The sequence below is a fragment of the Petaurus breviceps genome, unplaced genomic scaffold (assembly GCF_028583685.1).
Source record: "Petaurus breviceps papuanus isolate PSGF00001 unplaced genomic scaffold, PetGlider_PUasm1.0 156, whole genome shotgun sequence".
Lineage (NCBI taxonomy): Eukaryota > Metazoa > Chordata > Mammalia > Diprotodontia > Petauridae > Petaurus > Petaurus breviceps.
This window is the reverse complement of record NW_027185720.1, coordinates 12,013,841-12,036,475: the sequence shown is the minus strand read 5'-3', so window position 1 is coordinate 12,036,475 and position 22,635 is coordinate 12,013,841. Positions and strand designations below refer to the sequence as shown.

The following is a 22,635-nucleotide window of genomic DNA, read 5'->3' as shown; positions in this document are numbered from 1 at the left end:
GTGTGTGTGTGTGTGTGTGTGTGTGTGTGTGTGTGTGTGTGTGTGTTGTGTGTAGGTAGGGAAGGTCTAAAAGATGCATATAAGATATTGACTCTACCCTGAAGGATGTAAAACCCCTTTGTATTTCCTGTTACAGGATCTTAAGACCTTCCATTGAGAGCTAGGCCAGAGTTTTTTAGTCCTTCCCCTTCATTTTATAGATGAGGGAACTGAGGACAAGAGAGGCCCGATTGCTGATGATCCACACCAAAGTGGGCTCTGGCCCCAGATCCAGGGCTCTCACTAGGATTGTATTGTCCGCTCTGGTCTTGCCTCATTGCTGAACTCTGAGGACTGTCCATATTGTCTGTGAAATGGTATCTCATCAAACAGTTATCATCTTCCAGTGTGGGGGATTTTTCTGATATTTCGTTTATTAAAGCAGGATTTGTTTTGTAGCTGCTATCCCCATTGACAAAACTTGGCTACGTTTTCCTTCCTGGGTGTAAGCACCATTGACCTGGTTAGAAGCCGTCTGTGTCCCTCTGTGCCTCTGGGATTGAAAGAACAGAAGCCCTGGATTCTAGTCCTGCCTCTTTCACTAATTGTGTGAGTTTGGGAGGAAAGCACTCACCTTTCCAACCTCAGTTTCTAGAAGTTTCCCATTCGTTCCCAGGGCTTTTCACACAAGCTATTTTCTCCTGTCATTCTTATTTGCAGATAGATTTCCTCCCTTCTCCTACCCAGTGAAGCTTTCCTTGTAGCAGAAAAGGAAAAAGAAAAGTGCAACCATGATCTTGAGTTTGTTAAGCTGTTTTTAAAAATGCTAAATTTATTTGTAAGTATAAAAGTATATAAGTATTTCACAATGACAGGTAAAACATTTTTAAAAATTTTGAGTTCCAGGTTCTCTCCCTCCTTGCCCCTTCTTTGATCTCTTATATATACAGACCTTATTGGGGCGGCCAGGTGGCTCAGCGAGTAAGAGCACCGGCTCCAGTGTCGAGATGACCTGGGATTGAATCCTGGCTCGGATACTCGACACCACACCCAGAAATAACTGGCCGTGTAACCTTGAGCAAGTTACTTAACCCTAATTGCTTTAAAAAAAAAAAAAAGAAATACAGACCTTACTAAGAATATTCTTAAGCTATTTTGTTTTAATGGAGAAGGGGAATGTATCTGCCCAACCTGCCTTAGTAGGTTGTTAGGCCTATTTTATATGTGTGTGTAAAAGTGTCTTTGTGACCATAATCCACCCTATAAATACAATACGTTATTATTCACTATTGCTCTGTTGTAGTGATTCCCATGAAGGTGGAATATTCCACAGTCTCTTCTTTTGCTTTAGTTTCTACTTGGCCTGACTAGTTGGATGACCTCAGACAAGTGTCTTAAACCTCATAAACCCATTTCCTTTTCTGCCAAATAAGGTTGGATGGAATGACCAAAGGTCCTTTCTTTGCCGTGTGTCCAGGCAGCACTGAAGGGCTGGGACAGCTCCGCCTTGGCACCCAGACACAGCTAGTGGCAAGATCCCCATCTCCAGCTGAAGTTCCTTGCAGAATTTTGGGAAAGAAGTTGCCTTCCTCTCTGGTGGAATAAACTGTATTTTAGACAGCACCTTTCAAGCAGGCTGTTGGACAGTGATGGCTGTCACTATGTAGGATATGGGGGCAGCTTGAGCTGGTCTGAGGCTGGAAGAAATCTTCCTTTTAGATCTGGAACAGCTTTTTAACAACCTAGTCCAGCAACGAGTTCATTTTATAGGAGAGGAAAGGAAGGCCCACAAAGGCAAAATGACTAAGCCAAGGTCATTCGACAAGACTCAGCCTTTTCCAGCCTCTTAATCCAGTGCTTGCCTACTCTACCATGTGGCCCAGGACAAGTACTTTCATGTCGTTGGTCCTGTGTCTTTTTAATTAAAAAAAAAAGAAATGAAATCTAGATGTTAGGCCAGTTTGTCCCCCCTCAGTGGGGCTGGCTGTCCAGTGTTGGACAAGCCTCACCACCCTTGTCACTGGAGAACAGTGATGTGAAAAGACCGGGGGATGGATACTAGTGGCAGCAGCCAGACAAGGCGGCTGTGATCTTAGGCCGGGCAGGCCTTCAGGGAAGCCACAGTGCTGCTATTCTGTGTCAGATGACCTCCGCAGTCTAGTCTGTCACATCATCCTTTAGAGCCACAATGGGAAGAGAAGAATGAATGAAGCCTCTGGGGATGGTTGGGGAGGCCATCTTGTTGTGAGGCTGAACCTTTAGAGGAGTTAGGTGTAAGTTATTAGATTTGTTTGACTTAGTCCCAAGGGGAAGACTGAGGGCTGACCTGTGGGTAGAAGGTGCAAAGATGTGGATTTCTGCTCAGCATAAGGCAAAACTACTCAACCAACAGAGCCTTGCCCTGAGTGTTGGTGAGATCTCCTGTGGTGAGCTGCCTCTCCCTGATGGTCAGTGAACCCTTTGGGATGTGCTAGGCTCTAGGACAGAAGACTGAGGAGAGCTTGGGTCATTCAGTGATCTGTTTGTAAGAGAAGGAGGTAGTACAAGAATTATGAACCTCACCTGCCAAGCTAGGGCTATCGACATGAAAGCAGCTCATTTGGAAACTGAGGTGGTCAGTAATATGGTGGAACCCAAGCTTCTGAGGCTGTGTGTTAACCAAGTTCAGCGAGTTCATATTTGTAAAAGGCACTTAGCACAATGCCTGGCCGGTAATGTCCTGCTCCTTCCCCCTTTTCCTGAAGCCAAGACTAGAGCTCTTGCTTCTGTCCCTGGCAGCCGGCCTCCCGTGGGCTAGGAATGGGTCAGAGCAGCCTCTCCACTGCCCTTTCCCCCCAGCCAGCCACTTAAGCCCCCTGGGTCATGGGCTGGAGGGGCCCACCTTGCTGTTAGCAGTGGCTTTCACTTCTTGGGTCACATGTTGTGTCAACTCAGAAAAACCAATAGGCTGCACTTTCCAGTTGAGACAGCTGCTATATAATTACATCTCTTAAATATGGTTATTTTTCTGCATTGGGTTTCAGCAGACTATACTCATATGCTTGAAAAGGAAAACTGTTCTCTCAGCAGAACTAGGGGAAAAGGGTAGCTGTGGCTCAAGGCCTGAGTGGCCCTGCTGCTGTTCACACGGCCTGGAGTCATGGGCTCTGGGTTTGAATTCAGGCCCTACTGCTTCTGTAGAACCTCTCTGGGCCTGGGTTTCTTTATCTGCTAAAGGAGAGGGTTGGATTTCGATGACCTCCAAGGTGCTTTTCAGCTTAATCTTATGATCTGCTTTCTTTATCTGAAAGTTGACTTTTCTCCCTCTTTCAAGCCAGTGTATTTACTTAAAATATCATCTGACTGAGAACAAGGATTCAGGCTGGGCCAGGTGCACACAGTGTGCTGAAATACCTACAGCCCTGTCTGGTTGTTAAATAGTAACTTTGCTGCTGAAATTCCTGAAAACTTACTAAGCCGAGACAAGCCATATAAGGTAAATGATGCGGGGGGGGGGGGAGGAGTAGGCTGGTGTGGTCTGCTCTTGCCAGTTTGCTGGGGTTTGTTTAAGGGAAGAATGTATGGTTTGCAGGCCCCCCTTCCTCCCAAACCGTGGGGAGGGGAGGCTGTTTCTCCAAGTCTGCAAATGATTCCAAGGTGGGGATGGGACCAGCAGGGAAACAGGAGCCTTACCTACCTTACTCTACCTGCCACCATCGATGAGAAATTGAGAGAATTTCACATGAAAGAAATGGGGCTGGGAGGGCAAAGTGTTTCATGGGCCAAGCCCCAATACCAGGGGTGGGGGGGGGGTCATCAGGAAAGTAGGACCCTTGGAATCAGAGAGGGTTAGAGGGGGGAGGAACCTGCATGAGGAAATGGCAGAGGTGAGCAGCTCCTGGAGGGCTCCAGGCAAGGCAGGTGAGGGCGGAGCTGAGATGAGCTCATTCTTCAAATAGCTCACCAATTAAAAGTCAGGTGTCCAATGCCAAGTCACTTATTTGATGAATGGAAATTCTGCCTTTTGGGCTCTGAGCAGAGTTGGTCAAACCTGTTGGCATCATTTTTGGAGGGGAAAAATGGACAAGTTCTGTCAGAGAAATACCACCTTGGGAGATTATTGACTTGTGATAATTAGAAACTCAGGGCAGTTCACTGCCTGGGCTTGGAACTACTGCCCTTTTGTGTCCTGCTTTCTAATTGACATAGAACCATGAGGTAGGTATGTCCAGGTGTTAGCCCCATGGGACAGAGCAGGCCCTAGCCTCACCCAGAGAGGGACTTGGCCCACCATTGTATCGTGTGTGTAGCTAGTGAGGAACACACACACACACACACACACACACACACACACTCACACGCACTCTGCCTTTCCTCTCCAGTCCCTCTCTGTCCCTTTCTGTGCCTGGGGGCTGTGCTCAATGTTTCCATTGAACCAATGACCTGTGTGCAGAGGGAGCAGTGGAATTGACCTCTCAGATTCCTTTCTGGTGTGAGTGGAGCCTCTGCTCCTGGGTGCCCCTCCCTCTCCTGGAGATTGCCCTGCATTCCTGGGATTTGAGTCTTATCTTGTTCTGCCCCCACCCCCCATGCACACCACTTAAACAGGAAGCGATTTAGTCATTGGATTGGAGGAGCTAGAGCTGGAAGGGGCCATCATTTCTAGCCCTTTCATTCTCTGGGACTGGGAAGTGGGGATTGACTTGCTCAGTAGTCACACCATCTAAGTAGCAGAGGCAGGCCCTGGTCCTCCCTTCCAGGCCCAGTGTTCTTCATGGACATCTCCATTGTGTCACACAGCCTCTGATTCCAAGCCCTGATGTTCCAGGTAGGAATGAACTAAGGTCACAGAGGGGCTGTTAAATTCTTCCATCCCTACAATAAATAATGAAGAAAAGAGTTTCCTCATTATACTGGACTTTTTAAGTGTTCTGGTCCTAGAGAAACCTAGAGAAAGCCATTCGATTCACAGACAGAAGGGTGGAGTAACAACTTAAGCTTTGGAAGGAAGAGGGCCTCTGCTCTTCAGGAAAGAGGTTGAGACCGTTGGTGAGTGAGAAGGTGGAGAGCTCCCCATTCCAGTCTTGATGTTAACTGGAAATGTTCCTTCAGTTGAGATGAGTCATGGGAAGTCTGTGCATAGAGCCTTTTAGTGAAGGAGGAGAGACTTTTTAAGCACTACTGCTAAATTCCTCTCTTGCCTTTCCCAGTCTGGCTTTCTTATCTGCTAAACATCAGCACAAAGAGGTTGGAATACTGCTAATGGAAACAAGTCTGAACTCCTTCTCCAAGCAAACAACATTCCTGAGGTGGGGGTGGTAGCCAGGGCCCTCTCCCACCATCCCCTTCCCCACCAGCCTCCTGAGCAGCTGCTTGAGCCCCTCCTTCCCTCCCTCCCACTCGGGAGCAGAAGGAGCCTGTACTGGAGTAGGAATGCATAGAACAGGGCTGCCACCCGCCCTGGCCCCTACCTTAACCAACCTTTCTGGAAAGCTGCCGGAGGAGGCCAAGCCAGAAGCCTTTCAGTGGGGGTGGCCTGGCCTAGCACATCCTTTATCTTTGGGCCTCCAGACAACCCTCCCAGATAGGCTAGGCATATTTACTGCTGAAGCTGAGACTCAGAAAAAGGGACTGGGTGTGTTGACATCATTTGAACACAAAACAAGTGATTAGAAGGAGAAAGGAAACCAGCCATTCTTGTTTAGTTGAATGGAGAAGTGAGAGCCAAAGCCCCACTGGTCTTATCAGTGTATAGACTTTTGACAGAAAGTGGATTCCCTGCATCCTTAGGTCTGGTGACTGCCCATAAATGTTTTAGGATCATGGGATTTAGAGCTCAGGAGGATCTCAAGTCTAGTCCAACTCTTGATTTTAAGAGAGGAAACTGAGGCCCAGGGAAAGATGGGTTGCTAAGAGACTTGCCCAGGGTCACAAGGGCTGAGCTGGAATGTTTGTTCCATTTGCCCATGCACCCCAGTGCCTTAATGCCAGGAATCAACCAGATCCGGGAGCATTCCCATTCCCATATTGCAGCACATTTGGCTGAGCAGATCATGGGGGCTGCCATAGCTCTCAGCTTTGAAATCTTACCCTTTTTAGAATCCTCTGGTTTAAAATCACAGACATTCTAGGTCTTGTTCCCCATTCTCTCCAGTCCCAGGGAGCTCACTCTCTGATCTGAGACAGCATGGCCATGGCTGTGAATGGAGAGAGTGGGGAATCTCTGGATTATTTTATTTGACTGTTCTTAAGACACTTAAAGATTTCCCCTCCTGGCCTGTTTCTTTTCCAAAAAAGAGATGTTTCTCACAGTATCTGGGAGAAGCAGAATTCCCCAGTACATTGGTGGGGTATGGAGGTATGGGGTGGGGAGTAGAATACCAAGTCAAGGGGGAAGTATGTGTGTATGAGTGAGTGGAGGGGGGGGAGAGAGAGAGAGAGAGAGAGAGAGAGAGAGAGAGAGAGAGAGAGAGTGTGTGTGTGTGTGTGTGTGTGTGTGTGTGTGTATTGGGCTGGAAACAGTTTTTTGGTCAACTTAGTTACTTGAAATTGCATCATTTCCTGAAAAGTCCTAATTTAGCTTCTGGTTGCATCCTGCTCGGTTATGGCCTAAAAAGGCAACTGGTTTGGTTTCTTGGGGTTGGAATTCTCTGCAGGAAGCTGAGAAGGGGCAGTGAGAGCAGAGCCCTTGCCTTGGCTAGCCAACCCCTTAATGGCAGACAATGAGCATTTTTCCTTCCCCCGGCTGTCCTTGCATGGCTGTTGCTGCTGTTAGTGGCACACACACAGGAGTTGTTTTCTGATCTTGAATCAGGAAGGATTTGCCCATTTGGAAAGATTTTTTGATATGGAGGCCTGCTCCTTGCAGCTTCTCCCCTAGATTAGTCCTGGCATGGAAAGGGACATGGTGTGAAGGCAAAGCTGGGAGCCAGCTCACCATTTAGGAAATTAGCCTCTCCAAGAGCCTTTTTATATTGACCCTTTTAATTTTCAAAAAAGCTCTTTCCGATGACTGGTTTATCCACCGGCACCTTTGAGGGTAGGTAGGCATTAACCAATCTTGTATCGGTTTCCTCATTTGAGTAAGTGGATTGGCCAGGGCCCCAATGAGTCAGCCACAAGGGTGGGGATGTGACCCTCCATAGGCCTGGGGCCTGTGCACCAGTGACTTTGTTATCTGTGAATTTGAGAGGTTCATAACTAGCTGAGCCTGCCCTAAATAGAAGCCCCATTATTACTTGGAAAGCCACTGTCACAGACCCAGGGCCAGCATATTGATCTTGGCACCACTTGGGAACCACGTCATGCCATAGAAGTTATTTGTTGCTGTGTCCTTGGCCTGGCAAAGTACTGCCAGGCTGTTGTTTAGTTAAAAGTTCTGATTGTGGCTCTGTGAATGTCCCACGTTTTGTTAACATTCCTTTTGCACCTCCCCACTAACAGGAAGGGAGCTCTTTTTGCCTTGTTTTCTGGGAGCTTCGACTGAGTATGGGGCCCGGGCCTTGGGGAGGCCCCTCCCTCCTCTTACAGGATGTGTAAGCTTCAGGCTCTAGGCCTCTGTTAGACTATCAAGAGTAAAGAGTGTGCAGGCATTAGGCTAGTGGCTCTTCAAGGCTCAGAGGAGGGGAGAGGAGAACTGTGTTGGGGCGCCAGGGGCAGGAAGTGTTCCAGAATCCTTCCCCTTCCCCCCCTGTTTATAGCTGACTTAGGATGTTTACAGTTTTCCAGGTGCAAAGCAGTTGGACCAAAGACCAGAATAGTTTACTCTAGTTTCTAGACTAGGGAAAGATACAGAAGCCCCTAGCATGCAATGTGATGGGGAAAGCAACATGACTGGACGGGTCATTATTCATCTGTTTTGTAGCCTCAGGCACTCTAAGAAAGCTGGCATCGGTGTTTTGGTATATAGCGACCCTCCAGGGGAGGGCTCCTTTCCTCTCTTCTGCCTCATTCCTTCCTCTCAATAGTCTGACAGGCCTTCTCCCTGTTTGCCTCAGACCTGCCCCTGAGGTTTTGTTCACTCATGACCTCTAACTAGGTCCCAGGTTTCACTGCTGTGTCTTCACCAAGCGCCTAGCACACGATGCCATGCACACTGTAAGGGCCTGCTAGAAATATCTGATTACATGGATCATGGTGGCTGGTTTCCTACCTCAGGCGTTAATGTGACCAGTGACCAAGTAAACATTGGCTTAAGTGCTCCCTTGGTGTGTAGAGAGCTGAAAAGTCCTGCTCGCCCGCTGGCCCCAGCAGCAGTTCACAAGGATCTGTTAAGCACCTGCTTGTGTCAGGGCCTGTGTGAGGCCTTGGCAATGTCCATCCTGAGAGACTGGCATCTCCATGACGCAATTGAGGCTTCTCCTTTTGTCAGAAGCACATTTAAATAGCCCGGATACATGACTGTCTTGGTTCCTTCCCCCCGTACCTCCCATTAGATTTTTCTTCTTAAGTTTTGGACCTTCCAAATTTGGAAGCATTTGATACAATGCTACTTGGGATTTAAATCTGGACTCTACTCTTAGAATTGGTGTGAGGGGGACGTAGTGTCTTCCCTCATCCTGTTTTCAGCACATTCGACATTCTTAGGTGTCAGCTGGGTTCTGCTAGGAGGCCAGACAAGCTCAGAGCACTAGGGGCATCTGGGGCAAATTCATTCCAGCCAGGGAAGGGGTTGGTGGTGATCTGGGGTATATTACCACTCCTGTGTGACTGAGGGAGGCATCCGTTCAATCACAAGTGTAGAGCTGAAAGGCCCTTCAGAGGTCACGTGGTCCTACCTGATCTTTTTACTGATGTGAAAATTGGGGCCCAGGCAAATTAAGTCTGCTGCAGGGCATGCAGGTGGAGCCTCCTGCTGTCCACCCATGCTTTCCTACTGGACACAATGCCTTCTTTGTATGGAGATACAGGTCATGGGAAGGTGAGGCTGATTGGCTGGGGGTGTTCAAAGGGGCTAAGGCTGGGGCAGCTAGGTGGTACAGTGATTAGAGCTCTGGCCGTGGAGTCAGGAGGACCTGAGTTCAAATGCGGCCTCAGACACAACACAAAAACTAGTCGTGTGACCTTGGGCAAATCACTTAACCCCAGTTGCCCTCCAAGAAGCAAAAAAAAAAAAACCAAAACCCCAAAACAAAACAAAAAAATCAAAGGGGCTAAGGTTGGAGTCAGCATGGAGAAGAAAACCCTGAGCCAGTGGCTAAATTTGCTGGGCGAGGGATTGGAGAACAAGGGATGTGGCATCTCTTCCAGATCCCCAGATGTCAGGGGTTATAAGAGTGGTGCCAGCCTTAGAGAACGTGGCAAGAGAAGCAGAGGAGAATTGGAGCAGATCATGGTGCTGGGCGGGGGGGGGGGGGGGGGGGGCCCAGAGACCTGAAGTGACTAGCCTTAGCTCCCACAGGTGGTGGAACCCCTGAGAGAGGGCATGTCATAGACCTAGTAGTATGTATTGTTCAATAATCCCTATTTTACAGTTGAAGAAACTAAGGGAGACAGGGTCACACAGCCAAGGTCTAGATTTGAACTCAGGTCTTACAGACTCTAGGCCCAGTGCTCTATCCATCATGCCCTCAGCTGCTTCTGCATTGGAGCTCCCTCAAAAGGACCTTGCCCAGCCCTTTGATTGGATGTCAGAGGAAGCCAGAATGATGTGCTGCCTTAGGTCTCACTTGTGCTGTTATAGTCAAAGCTGAGATCTCCTGAGTGTGTGGCTGGTAGTCAGACTATGTTGGGTAGATCCTAGATATCAGAAGGAATTGGAAAGCAGCCAGCTTCATTATGTCATGTGTAGACGCACATATGACTGTCTGGACCATAGAGTGATTGGTGCTTTCTCTGCATGCGAGGGTGGCCTCAATGATATGTCTGTTAAGCTCCTAAGTGAGCACCACCAGTACAAAACTGTGTTGTCTCCACATTTGCCCACTGCCCGATTCACTAGACCGAGCCACGTTTCATTCAGACGTAGGCTTGTGTGGATCTTCGTGACTGATTTTGAATCTGGGAGCGAATGAAATGATATCTTTGTTTTCTTCCCTGGCTGAGGAGGCTCAGTGTATGACTGCAACCTCATTTAACCCATGTAGCATTTTAAGTTTTCTGGTTAATTAGAACCAGCCCTCTTCCTTCCCTTCCTTTTTGGTTTAAAAAGTTTCCTAAAATGTTCTGTCCCCATTGGAGATCCATAGTCTTGGTCCTTGGTCCATTTTCAATGAAAAACACTTTAGAAACCTGGAAGTGCAATGTAATTGTGAGCTATTATTCTGATGAGCACAGAGGCCCTTTCTTTATTAAAAAAAAATTAAACTGAGGCTGGCTGTTAGGGACCAGGCTGGCCTCTTTAGGGCTAAGATGTGCTTTCTTTGGCTTCAGAATGTAAGGCAAGGCCTCTGTGGGCATCATGACGGGGCCTGGTAGAACATGCAGGAGCCCAGACGGACCCCTTATCTGGTTCATACAAAAATCTCATGAAGGTATTTGTAGATCCTATATTGGATTGCGTGCTGCCATGGGGGTGGGGAGGAAGGTGGGGGAGAAAATTTGAAATTCAAGGGATTGTGGAGCCTCATGTTGTAAACTAAAAGTAAATGAATTAAAAAAAAAAAACCTCAGTGATGGGTTTCACATTTCAGCACATACCTCTCATTTCCATTCAGAATGAACTGTTTTCAGACCTGGATGTTCTTTGTGGTTTGGGATTTTTTTGTTGTTGCTTTGGTATGTTCAGCATAATTTCTATTTCTCTGACTAAGCATCCTTCCAAAAATGGATATTTTCATCCTTCAGTTCACTTTCATCTCCTTATCCTGAATTGTACCGAAGGTCTGCTGTGATGTGATCCTGACCCAGAGGTAGACTTTGCTTTCTAAGTGAAACACCTCCAGTAGCTTCAGTCGCTTGTCCTTTTCTGTAAAGGTAGAGTTCAGAAGGATTCTGCTTGAGAGTTTGCTGTACCATGACATGATTTTGTCAGGAGGGGCATGTGGAAAGAGCCTTGGGATTGGCCTACATGGAAGGCTGGAGTCCAGGCCTCTCGGGGGACTCCAGAGGACACCGAATTCTCTGAGCTAATGCTTATTGTACCCGGCTCCCAATATTGTCACAAGGACAGTGGGGTGTGTGCTTTTTCAAGCACTGTAGAAATGTGAATGATCCTACAAAGGTAGATGGACGCAGGCCTGTGTTAGTGACAAATGCTACGATTTCTGATGTCTTCGTTTCCTCCTTCTATTTGCAGGTCCTAGCTAGCAGTCAAGATGGCCCAGCAAGCTGCCGATAAGTATCTCTATGTGGACAAGAACTTCATCAACAACCCATTGGCCCAGGCCGACTGGGCCGCCAAGAAGCTGGTCTGGGTCCCTTCCGAGAAGAATGGCTTTGAGCCTGCTAGTCTCAAGGAGGAAGTGGGTGATGAGGCCATCGTGGAGCTGATTGAGAATGGGAAGAAGGTCAAAGTGAATAAGGATGACATCCAGAAGATGAATCCCCCCAAGTTCTCCAAGGTGGAGGACATGGCAGAGCTCACCTGCCTCAATGAGGCGTCCGTGCTGCACAACCTGAAGGAGAGATACTACTCGGGGCTCATCTACGTAAGTACCTGTGCTGAAACCAGTGATTTGTCTCAGAAACGGGGACTGGCCAGAGCGACCCTGACCTGAGCCTGCTCCCCACAGGGCCTTGGGGCACCCTACAAGGAATGGGGAGGGTGCTTGGTCTTTGGCATTACAGCTCCTTGTGGAACGTGGGGAAGCAGGAAGCACCTTCCAAACCAAACAAGCTAATAAGGAAGGTCTTCCCATCCCACAGCTGGCTTTCTTTTCTCTCCCTTCGGGGACAGGTGGGCCCTGTGCAGTCTGGCAGTCCCCTCCCTAGACAGGTGACACTGGACTCTCCCAGGCTCTGCCTCTCTTCTCCTCAGTCCTTGCATCATTTGAGTAGACAGTTCTGTCTGAGTGACTCAGATCTCAAAGTAACAGAATAAGCCTGGAATCACAGACTTAGCTACTGTTTCTACTCTTTCATTTTTCAGATGAGGAAAATGAGTCCCAGAAAAGGGGAAGTGATAGCTTATGGATAGGATTGGTTGTGATTTGTCTCAGAAAAAAGCACTCTTTAAAAATTTTTTTTAAATCACCTAAATAAATGAAAAAAATTTTTTAAAAATGGGTAGTCTGATTTCTCTAGGCTTTTAGGGCTCTTGTCTCTGGGACTGTCTTCTCAGTGGAGGACATACCTCTTGTCCCACTCTGAGTTTTCAGAAGACCATCGGTTTGTGGCCTTAGATGATTCTGATCTGTGGTCTGCAGACCACAGGGGAGCTGGAGGGTAAGGAATGGAGGCATCCTCTACTCCAATGCCTTGATTTTCTTTCTGAGTTATGTGGTGAATGAAGGCCTTTGGTTTATACGTCATGGCCCTTTCTGGAAATCCCCACCTTGTCCTGTAACAAAGACAATGGCAGCCTGACCTCACCAGACCTTTTCCCATTGAGAGAGTTGAAGTTGGAGCGGGGAAGTGATAAGATCTGGGACTTGCCCGAGCCTCCCAAGGGGCTTCTGGTCAACCGAAGTGAGAAGTAGGATGAGTCCCTCTGAATACATCTACATTCTGGTCCCAGCTCTGCCATCTAGAGTGGTGGGACTTTGAATTGAGCCTGACCAGCCTTTACTTTCTCATCTGCAATATGGGGGTGTCACTGGTTAGTCTGAGGAATTGCAGAGTGGCTGTAGAAATAGAACGTGGCTTTCTTGCCGTGGAGAAGTCTGAAGTGGCTGCTGAGGGGGACATAGGAGTATTGAAGCCTGGGTTTGGATCCCTGGCTTCTAAGCCCAGCTCGGCCCTAAGGAGCAAGGCCACACAGGGACCTCTCGGCTTGGGTCGTCCATTCAGATGTGGAGCTTTGTGACGCCCCCTTATATTTTAGTTATGGGGTAGAAATCCTAGATGGTCCATTGAACCAGTGCTGGGCAAGTTTTAGCTCCTTTTGCCCTGTGGCATCTTTTGATTCCTGCACCTCAAATTCTTCCTCTCCCCCACTTGATTTTCTGCATCCTATATCCACTCACTGTCTCAGGCATAATCTCCCAGTGTAATCGCACACAATTTTGTCCAGTTACCTGTTTTCTCTCCATGTTCCCCACCCGAAAATCTGACCTGGCAGAGTACAAACCAACCTTGAATATCGAACTCCCACAGTGAGTTGCTGACTCATTTTAGTGGCTGCCCTCTTGGATCCTCTGATCCTTTTCTCCTGGCCAGCAGCCAGGAGCTGGACTCTGCTGTCAGAGCTTAGCATGTCGTAGGCTCTTTACCGTTTGGTGCAGCTCCCCTTCAGGGGGATTGGGCATACTCGGCCCTAGGCTCAGGCTTCCACTGGGGCTGCTGTGGTGCTGGGCACATCCCGCGTAATGCCTCTGGGTGCCTGACTGGACTCCCTTGTGCTCTGTCGTAGATAGTTTTCAACCTCTATGGCATAGTGTCCCAACAGGGGAAACAATCCAGATGTGCAAAGGGCTGCTTCATCTGGAAGGGCTTGAAGCCAAAACAAAACAAGCCCTATGAGGTGGGTACTGTTATCCCCACTTTGCAGTTGAGAAAATTGAGGTAGACAGGTTAAGGCTCACACTGGGGATAATCTCAGTCTGTGGGAGCGGCTAGGTCTCCGAGGCTGGACAGCCATTTGTGGAGAGGAGGGTCCTATTGGGGGCGGCCTAGAGCTACCTTCTGAGGTTCTCAGCAGTTCTGTGATCTTGGGCTCAGTGGCTTTAGGGGCTAACCCTTGAGAACCATGCTAGTGCCCTTGGAGTCTCAAGACTGATCCCTCCCTGTAAAATGCAGTGCTTACACCTTAGGTGATTAATCACTCCTTGGGAATGAGCCTAAGCAGTGTTGTTCTTTTCAGATAGAGCTGTGGGATGGCTGGACCTGATCCTCCCAAGAACCCTAGGGGGCCACTGCTATTATCATCCACAATTTTTACAGTTGAGGAAACTGATGCAAACAGAGGCCAAGTTTCCTTTTAGGGTCACACAGATCTATTCACATTCAGGTCTTCCTGATTCTAGGCCCAGAACTCTTCCCCTGCACCACTTGGATTACATTTGTAATCCTAGCCTTAAGGTCATCCAGAGAGGGAGGGTTTTTAAAAAAAATTTAATTTGTTAATTTACTTTTAGTTTACAACATTCAGTCCCACAAGCTTTTGAGTTCCAAACTTTCTCCTCCTCCCTCTCCTCTCCTATGGCAGCATGGAATCTGATCTAGGTTCTACAAATACCCTCAAATTAAACATGAGTCAAGTTGTAAAGAAGGATTATAACCAATGGCATGAACAACGAGAAAGAAGGAATGAAACAGAACCAAGGAGACAGCAAGTAGCTCGCTTCCATCTGCATTCGGACTCTAACTCTTTCTCTGGATGCGGATGGCCTTTCCACCATGAGTCTTTTGGAGTTGTCTCATGGCTTTGCATTGCTGAGGGGAGCCCAGTCTCTCAAAGTCAGTCATCACAGCTATGATGTGTCTGTAATTGTGTACAGTGTTCCCCTGGTTCTGCTCTCCTCAATCAGCATCAGTTTAGAGAAGTCTCAGAGAGGAAAGTTCTGATGCCTATGTGACCATTTCAGTGTGACCCTGCAGGAAAAAGTCTCATGGAGATAGAGACCCAGTCCTCTGGCGTGAGAGCATTGCCCTCCCAAGTCGTGCTGGACACTCAGATCCCTGGCTCAGCTGGGATCAGGCCGTGGTTTCCTTGTTTATGAGATGAAGAACTTGCATGAGTTGTTTTCCATGGCCCCTTGGAGCTGGTCAGACTGTGTGATTAAGTTCTGCACCTGATCTGTGCAGGCGGCACGAAGGTTTGGGGCTCCCGGGGCCTTTCCGCTTGGTCCTCTCTCCTTTGGGTAGTCCTGGGCTCTCACTCCTTCTCACCCTTCACTTGGGCAGCATGAGTCTCACGGACTTGGTTTAGTGTGAATCTTGGCACCTCTGCAAGCCTTGGATTTTTCTGTGGAGGAATAATCAGTTAGAAATAAGGCAGTGAAGATTGCTCTGCCACATTCGGGATGGCCACAGCTGGTCTTGGCCCCTTTTCCTTTGTCCCTAGGTCTTGACCTTTTGACCAAAGCTTCAGTGGCAGAGGATCCTAGGGGGAGATGCATGTTTGCCTGGCGTCTGTCTGCAGAAGAGCCCAAAGTGTGCATGTATAGCAGTGCTCCTGACTGTGCCCACAGGGGCATCTCTGGTTCACTTCCTCCTTTGCTACAATGAGTAAGGTCCCTGACACTCTGATTCCATGATTCTGTGGGGCAGGAGGAGACTGTAGGACCTGAGCAGTGCCTGGCTCCAGCCTCTTCCTTCTGGAACAAGGAGCAGGGTGGGGATTCTCCCTTGGGTGGCTTCTTCTGACTTTTGACCTCTGGAATTTCTCAAGCCTTTGTTGTCATGAAGGTTTTGGTTTTTTTTTGCTAGCCACAGGCATCTGCGTCTGGGTGCTGTCCCTCTCCCTGAGCTCCCCTAGATTTATCTTCAAATTGAAACAGCACCCTGGTTTGGGCTCCACTATAAATAACCTTTGGCCTGTTGGGAGCATCCTCCACAGGAAAGCTTTGGTCAGACTAAATCTTGCTTTGCGGGGGGGACTCTCATCCATCTCTCTGAGCCATGGCACCCAGTTACTAGCCTGGGCTAAGATGTCCTGTAGCCCAGGGACTGCCCCTGGGGACAGGAAGAAGCCAGATCCACAGGGACACAGGCAAGGAGTGGAGGGATTATCTTCATTGGGTTGTTGGGGGAGTCGCCTCAGGGTCAGACAGTTTCTAAGTACTGAGTCTGGAGGAGAACTCAAGTCTCCACCAAGTGTTACCTTGACAAGGAGACTATCACCATCTTTGTCACAATTGACTGGCGTTCCTGACCACCATGATTGCCCATCTGGGGGCAGCCCTGACTTCAGACCAGCATGGTTCCTGGGATTTCCCACATGCACAAAGGCCATGAGGGCTGTATCCCTTCGAGAACAGGGTGACATTGCTTTTGTCTTTTTTTTGCCTTTTTTTTTTGGAGGGCATTTGGGGTTAAGTGACTTGCCCAAGATCACATGGCACGACATTACTTTTGGAATCCTACAGCTAATTCTGTCCTGGAAGTAGCGCCCCTCAGGGGCTCATACAGCAGACACTGGTCTGCATTCAGAAGCACAGCTGAGTTCAGAAAGGGCCAAGTGTGTTTGGCCACTTCTCAGATAGAGGAGGAAGGGATGTTGAACCCTCAACCATCCTTATTCCTGGAGATAATCAGTCATTTGTTTTCCCTCCAACTGCTCTCTGCAAGGGCTCAGAAAAGCACCACACAATAGAGAAGCCTAAGTAGAATATTGCTGGTATCTGGTATTCCTCCATTAAGGGAAGGCCCAAGTGGGTGCAGGGGGACTCGGCCCTCTCTGTATTCCCCTCAGTATGCTGGAAGCCAGGGGTGTGTTCCACAGGAGCCTGGGGAGCAGCGAGCCACCAGCAGCTGTGAAATGCTCATGCTTTAATCCTCCAGCTGCCAAGTGCTGAAGGCCCACGGTCACCCGTTTGAAATGCGGTTCAGACAGATATTCTAGGGACTCAACTTCTGGGGCTGAAGAGTGGGCAGAGAGTTCCTTTGGGTTCTAAGTTCCCTGCACTCCTTTCATCTGATTAAAGGGCTGGCTCAAATCATGCCCAGCTGAAAGACTACCCCTTAGGTGGGTGCATGGTGGCTCTGTTCTCCCCTTTGGAGTGTGCAGGAGCCCTGGGCAGTCCGTGCCTTTACGCCTACACAGGCTCACAAGGGATCTGCTCCCATTGCCAGGGCCATAGAGGCTCTTTGTGTCCTCATGGCCACAGCTCCAGCCCTCCCCTGAAAATGAGAGGCACTGAGGGGGGATTGGATTAGTCACACCTCTCACAATGCCAGGAAAGCACACTTATTAAAAACTCCCCAGGTACTATAATAAGGGATTTGGGTTTTGTAAAATGATTACTTGTGGGAAAGGAGCTAGAAATGAGTGACTGGGACAGCCTCCCCCAGCCAAGGTTTAGTCTGACACGAGCCGTGGTGTCCATTGTGCCCACGGGTGCTCCCAGCAGGCCAGAGGCATCTCCAGTAGCAGCCAAAGTTACACGGTCAAGGAGGAGCCTAGGGAGAGGGACTAGCATCAGGGGAAGCAGGCATGAATGACAATGGCCTGAAAGAACGTCACCCAGAGGGAACTTTGGAACCAGAGGAACTTTGGAACCGGAACTGAGTCTTGGGTTCTCTTGCTTGGCTCTGTTGCCACAGAGGCACCTGGTCCAAGGTTCAGGGGCCACCTTGCTTCCAGGCCTCTATTTCCTGGAATAGACTGAGGGATTGGAGGGGGACCTCGAAGGGCCTTCGTAGTTCTTGAGTTCCACTTTCTGCAATCTGGTGCAGTCAGGGCACCAGATTTTAGAAAACAGGAGTGTGAGTCAGTGCCAGTAAGTTAGCCTAGACTGTCACCCCTGATGCTAGGTCAAGAAATGCTTCCAGAGCATACACATCCAGATGAAAGCCCTTCCTCATGGGCTAGTTCACAGACCGGCCCATCACAGCTCAAACCCGGCTGCTTATGATCATGGCCGTGCATTTTCAGATGAAAAGCCTGTTCCAGGTTTGTGTTCCTTGCTTTACAGTAGCTCTCTGAGGTAGCAGGCAGAGTTCTAGACTTGGAGTTATGAAGAACTGGGCTCGAATCCTGCCTCAGGCACTTATTAGTTTGTGACCATTGGCAAACCATTGGTCTGTAAAATGGGAGTAACGGCTTTTCCCTTCTTGAGTCATTACACGTCAGATGCTTTCCAAACCTTGAAGTACTGTGTGAGCCATTGTCACTTTGAACTTGACCAGTTATTTTGTGTTATTTTTGAAGATGTGTTATTTTTGAAGTTGTGTTATTTTTGAAGATGGCGGCAGTCTTATGGACTGACATGAGGGATGGAGCTGGTACTGGGCCAGTGCTGGCTTTGGAGCCAAGGACAGAACCACTCGGGCTTTGAGCATGAGTACCCAATTTGGGTCACTCAGGGATGTGTTAGACGCTGCCTCTTTCCACCTTAGGCTATTCTGGATGCGTCCCAGTCTTCTTGGGAAAATAGCAGCCACCATAGGAGGGCTAGACTTGTGTTCAAAGGCAGCCTTAGCCACTATTCTGTGGGGCTGCCTGTCTCCTAATGTTGAAAATGGGGCTCAGAATTCTTCTGCTCACAGCTTTCTTGTGAAGAAAGCTCTTTGTTAGCCTCAAAAGCGCGAGACTGGTGGTGGTGGTCTGGAGTCTCACTGAGGCTCGGACTTTGCTGTAAATCAAGTTTGGTGAGGCCTGCAGGAGCTCGTCACTTACGATTGTTCTTCTCTTTCATGCAGACCTATTCAGGCCTGTTCTGTGTGGTCATCAACCCTTACAAGAACCTGCCCATCTATTCGGAAGAGATCGTGGAGATGTACAAAGGCAAGAAGCGGCACGAGATGCCCCCTCACATCTACGCCATCACAGACACGGCCTACAGGAGCATGATGCAAGGTGAGCGGCCCTGGGAGGCTTCCAGGCCACTGGCTTCAATCCTGCTCGTCCTCCCACTTCTGCTCTCATTAGAACTAGGCTTCACAAGTGCTTTCGGGCTTCCCCCCTTCCACAAACTCCTGATGGCCAAGCGATGCCTCATGGGGCGACCACCAACCCAAACCCAGGTGCCAGGCTTATGTGCTGAGAAGATCTGCGGGTGTTGTGTCTGATCCCAATAGTGTTTTAACCTCTGTGTTCCTTCATGGAAGAGCTTTCTAAATAGCCTCCTTCCATATTTCCACTCTTGTTACCTAGCCTTGCATGTTTGACAGTTAATGTTTTTTCAGTGTCATAAAGGGATATTTTCTGCTAAATTTAGTAGCTGAGGAAGGGGAAGGTCTTTGCCGATGAGCTAGGGTGAATGAAGGTTCATCGGGCAGCTTGCTCACATTGTGCTGAGATCCATTACTTGCTGCTGGGAGGCTTCATCTGGCCATTTCATCCACATGTATTTCTCAGTGGTTGTCCCCACTGTCTGGGCTCTCATTATGTCTCTGCTGAACTGGAAAGAAGGGAGGAAGATGAATTAAACACCTGCTGTGTGCCATTTGATACTATCATTTATCTTCCTTTTACAGTTGAGGAAACTGAGGCAGACAGGTCATGACACTTCTCCAGGGTCACTTAGCTCATAAATGTCAGACTAGATTTGAACCCAGATCTTCCTAACTCTAGACCATCTTCCTCTAATAGCTTCTCAATTCAAATCCACCACTTTTAAGCACCTCGGGTCTGAAGCTGCAGTTTTTGCCCTCCAGGCTCTTGAATTCTTGCAGGGGTGAGGAGGTAAGGAGCTATACAAAGGAAAGATCGCTTGAGGAGAGAGGGAGGAAGAGAGCCAACCCAGCTTCTTGCCTGTTGCCATTGGAGTCAGGCCACAGCCGACATTAGCAACCCTATACAGACCTGACTTTTTTGCAAGGTGCTTGGAATCCCTGCTTCATCTGGTGCGCAGGCCCTCCCCCAGCCCAATTGCAGCCCTCTCTCAGGGAGACCTGGGTTCCTCTTTTCCTTCTTTCATGCCTCTGCTCCCACTGATGTTTTCATTTTTCTTCCACTGTGCCCCCCCCCCCCCCCCCCAGAACCTGTCCTCCCCCAAAACCCTCCTGCAAACATCCCGCCCCCTCTTTGAGAAGCCCTCCTCTATCAGGGTCCTTGATTTCTCCCCCAGCAAGTCAGAAATGCTTTTTTTTGCTCAGAACTCTGGTTCTGTTGTGGTTCTGTTCCCTTACGGGTTCTGCTTTGTGCTGTTCTTGTCTCTCTGGGAGTCGGGGCTGGGGCCTCCTCAGTCTCTGTGTTCTCTGCAACACCTGGCTGGGACTTGACCCGTTTTTTTTTTAAGAATGGAGATAGGCGAGTTCTTGGCCCCTTGTACCTTTCTGTTTTGTGTATGTATGAATAGGTAGTATGTAGGCCTCGGTCAGCCAGTTGTCATCTCTCTGAACCTTAGTCATTAGCAAGGGTCAGAATTCCCTGCTACCCACCGTCCAAGAGCCGTATTCTACCATAGGCTTTACAGATAGAGGCCCTTTAGTGTTTGACCTGATTCCAGCCTTGTCTTGTGCCTTTGGATAGCTTTAAAGCCTGCAGCAAACTGATTAAAAGCCTGATATCCCACGTTGGGGCTTCACAAGGACGGCTTTTGAACCTCTGTTAGTGTCTCAGCAGTGTTAGGGTTGCTCTCCAATTGTGTGGATGGAGCTGCTCTGGGAATTTGAACTGAAGTCTACAAAGAAAGGGACTTGTTTTGAAAACTTGTCATTCCTGTGTTATCTCTTGGAGCCAGAGAATCCCTCAGTGAACAAGGATTTGCTCTGACAGACGAACAGGGAGCTGAAGAATTTGACCCTGCCCCTGTTATCTACTCCAGAGCGGCTGAGTGGAAAAATCTTACATGTTCATTGGTTTCGATGCCAGATTCTGGCCGATTCCCCTGGGTTGATGGTATTTTAATAAGCATCCTGCGCTTCTGGGGGAGAGGCAGCAAGGGTCTGCTTTCATTCCTGGCTTAGGCTAATCCAGGAACTCTTTAACCCTTTGCTCTGTTAATCCACTTCCCTTCCTCTCCCCAGGGCCCTCCTCTGCGGTGGCAGCTGAATGGGAAGCGGGCAGCTCCTCAGAGTTTGTGCAAATACTTCTTTGCCAGTGTCCACACAGCACTTAGTGACTAACTCACCCTTTTGTATAAACATAATATCTTCGAATTTCAGAGCCAGAAAGCTTCTTAGAAATCCTTTTGCAGCTTTTAAATGGTGGCCTAGAGAGATTAAATGACATGTCTAATGTTGCCCTGTGAATTATTGGCAGGCCTGGAATTCAAACTTGTATCTCAGGCCAGTCCTTTTCATCCTTGAGACGTTTTTGGAGGTAGACTGTTTCTTGTGTACTAGGTCTGGTGGCCCATTGGGCCTTCCCTTTTGGATTCCTCTTTGACTCTGACAGGGACCTACAGCCATCCAGAGAGGAAGTGGTCCAATGGGTACGTCAGTGTCTGAACTGTGGGAGAAGGGAATCAAGTGACTTCCCTCCTGCCATCCATTTATTCATCTGCATTCTGGTCTGCAGCCCTGCAGAACTGTGTCTTAAGGAGCCTCTCCAGCGAGACCTAGGTCGTCTCAGCCCGAGATCTAGAGAAACCCTTCAAACACACCCCAACACACACTTTTGAACAAATTCACGGGGCCTCCTAGGTGAGGGGGAATAGGGGTGAGGATGACCGCCGCAGGAGGCTGCAGAGTGGTGCCTCCACTTAGCCAGAATGTGCTGGCCAGGAGGCTGAGGCTGAGCCTCCACTTACCCAGAATGTGCTGGCCGGGAGGCTGAGGCTGAGCCTCCACTTACCCAGAATGTGCTGGCCGGGAGGCTGAGGCAGAGCCTCCACTTAGCCAGAATGTGCTGGCCGGGAGGCTGAGGCTGAGCTGCCTTCTTGGCACAAAGGGCCCACTGTGTGCTGAAGCTCCTGGAATGGGGCTCTTCCCGCAGGGTGTGGCAGCATTTCTCTTGATCTTTTGGTAGGGGGTGGCCCCTCCAGTGCTGCCCGCCCAGGACTCCCTGGGGCAGGTTGCTTGCATGGAGTCTGCCTTGGCTTTAGCCACCCCCACGCCCCCTAGCCTTCCGTGCATTGTTTTCCTCCTCATTCTCACACCTTAGAAATGATTCTGTCTTTTTTCAGAAGTCGGGTGCCTGAGACATGTCCCTGAGCACATGGGGTCACTGTCTATTGGTCTTTACTTTGAAAGGAGCTTATCTGGGAGTGCATCAAACTATAGGACTCAGAAAATGTGAATTCTTGACCTGTAGCTGAATGTGACTTTATATCTCCTGCCATAGATTAGGGTTTATATCTGGGGATAGACCCTGGCTCCTGAACCACCAGCTTGGCCACAGGGATGAATTTTTCAGCTATAGCAATTTTCTAAGTCAGTCAATTAGTCTGTTGATCGAGCATTTATTAAATGCCTCCTGTTTGCCAGGCACTGGTCAGAGCATTAGAGATACAAAGGAGGGAGAGACAGAGATACACAGTGAGAGACAGAGACATCTCAGTAGCAGCTTGCAAGAGACAGAGTCGGTAGGAGGGAAGGGGGGATGGGAAGGGCCTCCTGCCAGAGGAGCTCAGTGCAGCTGAAGCCTAAGCAGCCTGCGGATTCTTCACAGTGGAGACCATGGTATTCTTCGTGGCAGGTCTGCGCCCAATGACAGAATGATGGGGCCTTGAATTCTGATCAAGTCATCCTCCTACTTCCTGTCTCCTCAGACGCACAAGAATAGTCTGGTGGTGGCAGGTCTTCTTTGGTCTGTCAGTCTGCAAAATGGGTTTGGGCTTATTTTTCAAAAGCGAAAGTTGTGATTAAAGTGGATTCTTTTCAAAGACTTGACTTTCAGCCTATAGTGTTGGAATTGTAGTTAGTGCTGTGTATCCTTCCCCTTGTAGAATTTAAAACATTTTGGGGTGCTTTAGAATAATGATAATTTTTAGAGATATTTTGTTACAAAATGCTCATCAGCAACTCTTGACAAAGTCTCCATGCAAGACTTATCCCTTAGTGGTCACTGGAAAGGATCTCCTTGAATAG

General features: G+C 48.8%; 1 protein-coding gene across 1 annotated transcript in view; it reads left to right on the top strand.

The window, feature by feature from the left end:
* The window catches only part of MYH9 (myosin heavy chain 9), a 78,083-nt gene that overhangs the window by 17,254 nt on the left and 38,194 nt on the right, over positions 1–22,635 (top strand). The window contains exons 2-3 of the mRNA XM_069082063.1: positions 11,195–11,546; positions 18,361–18,517. Coding sequence (XP_068938164.1) covers positions 11,214–11,546; positions 18,361–18,517 — 490 coding nt within the window. The 5' untranslated portion in view covers positions 11,195–11,213. The remainder of the gene's footprint in view (positions 1–11,194; positions 11,547–18,360; positions 18,518–22,635) is intronic.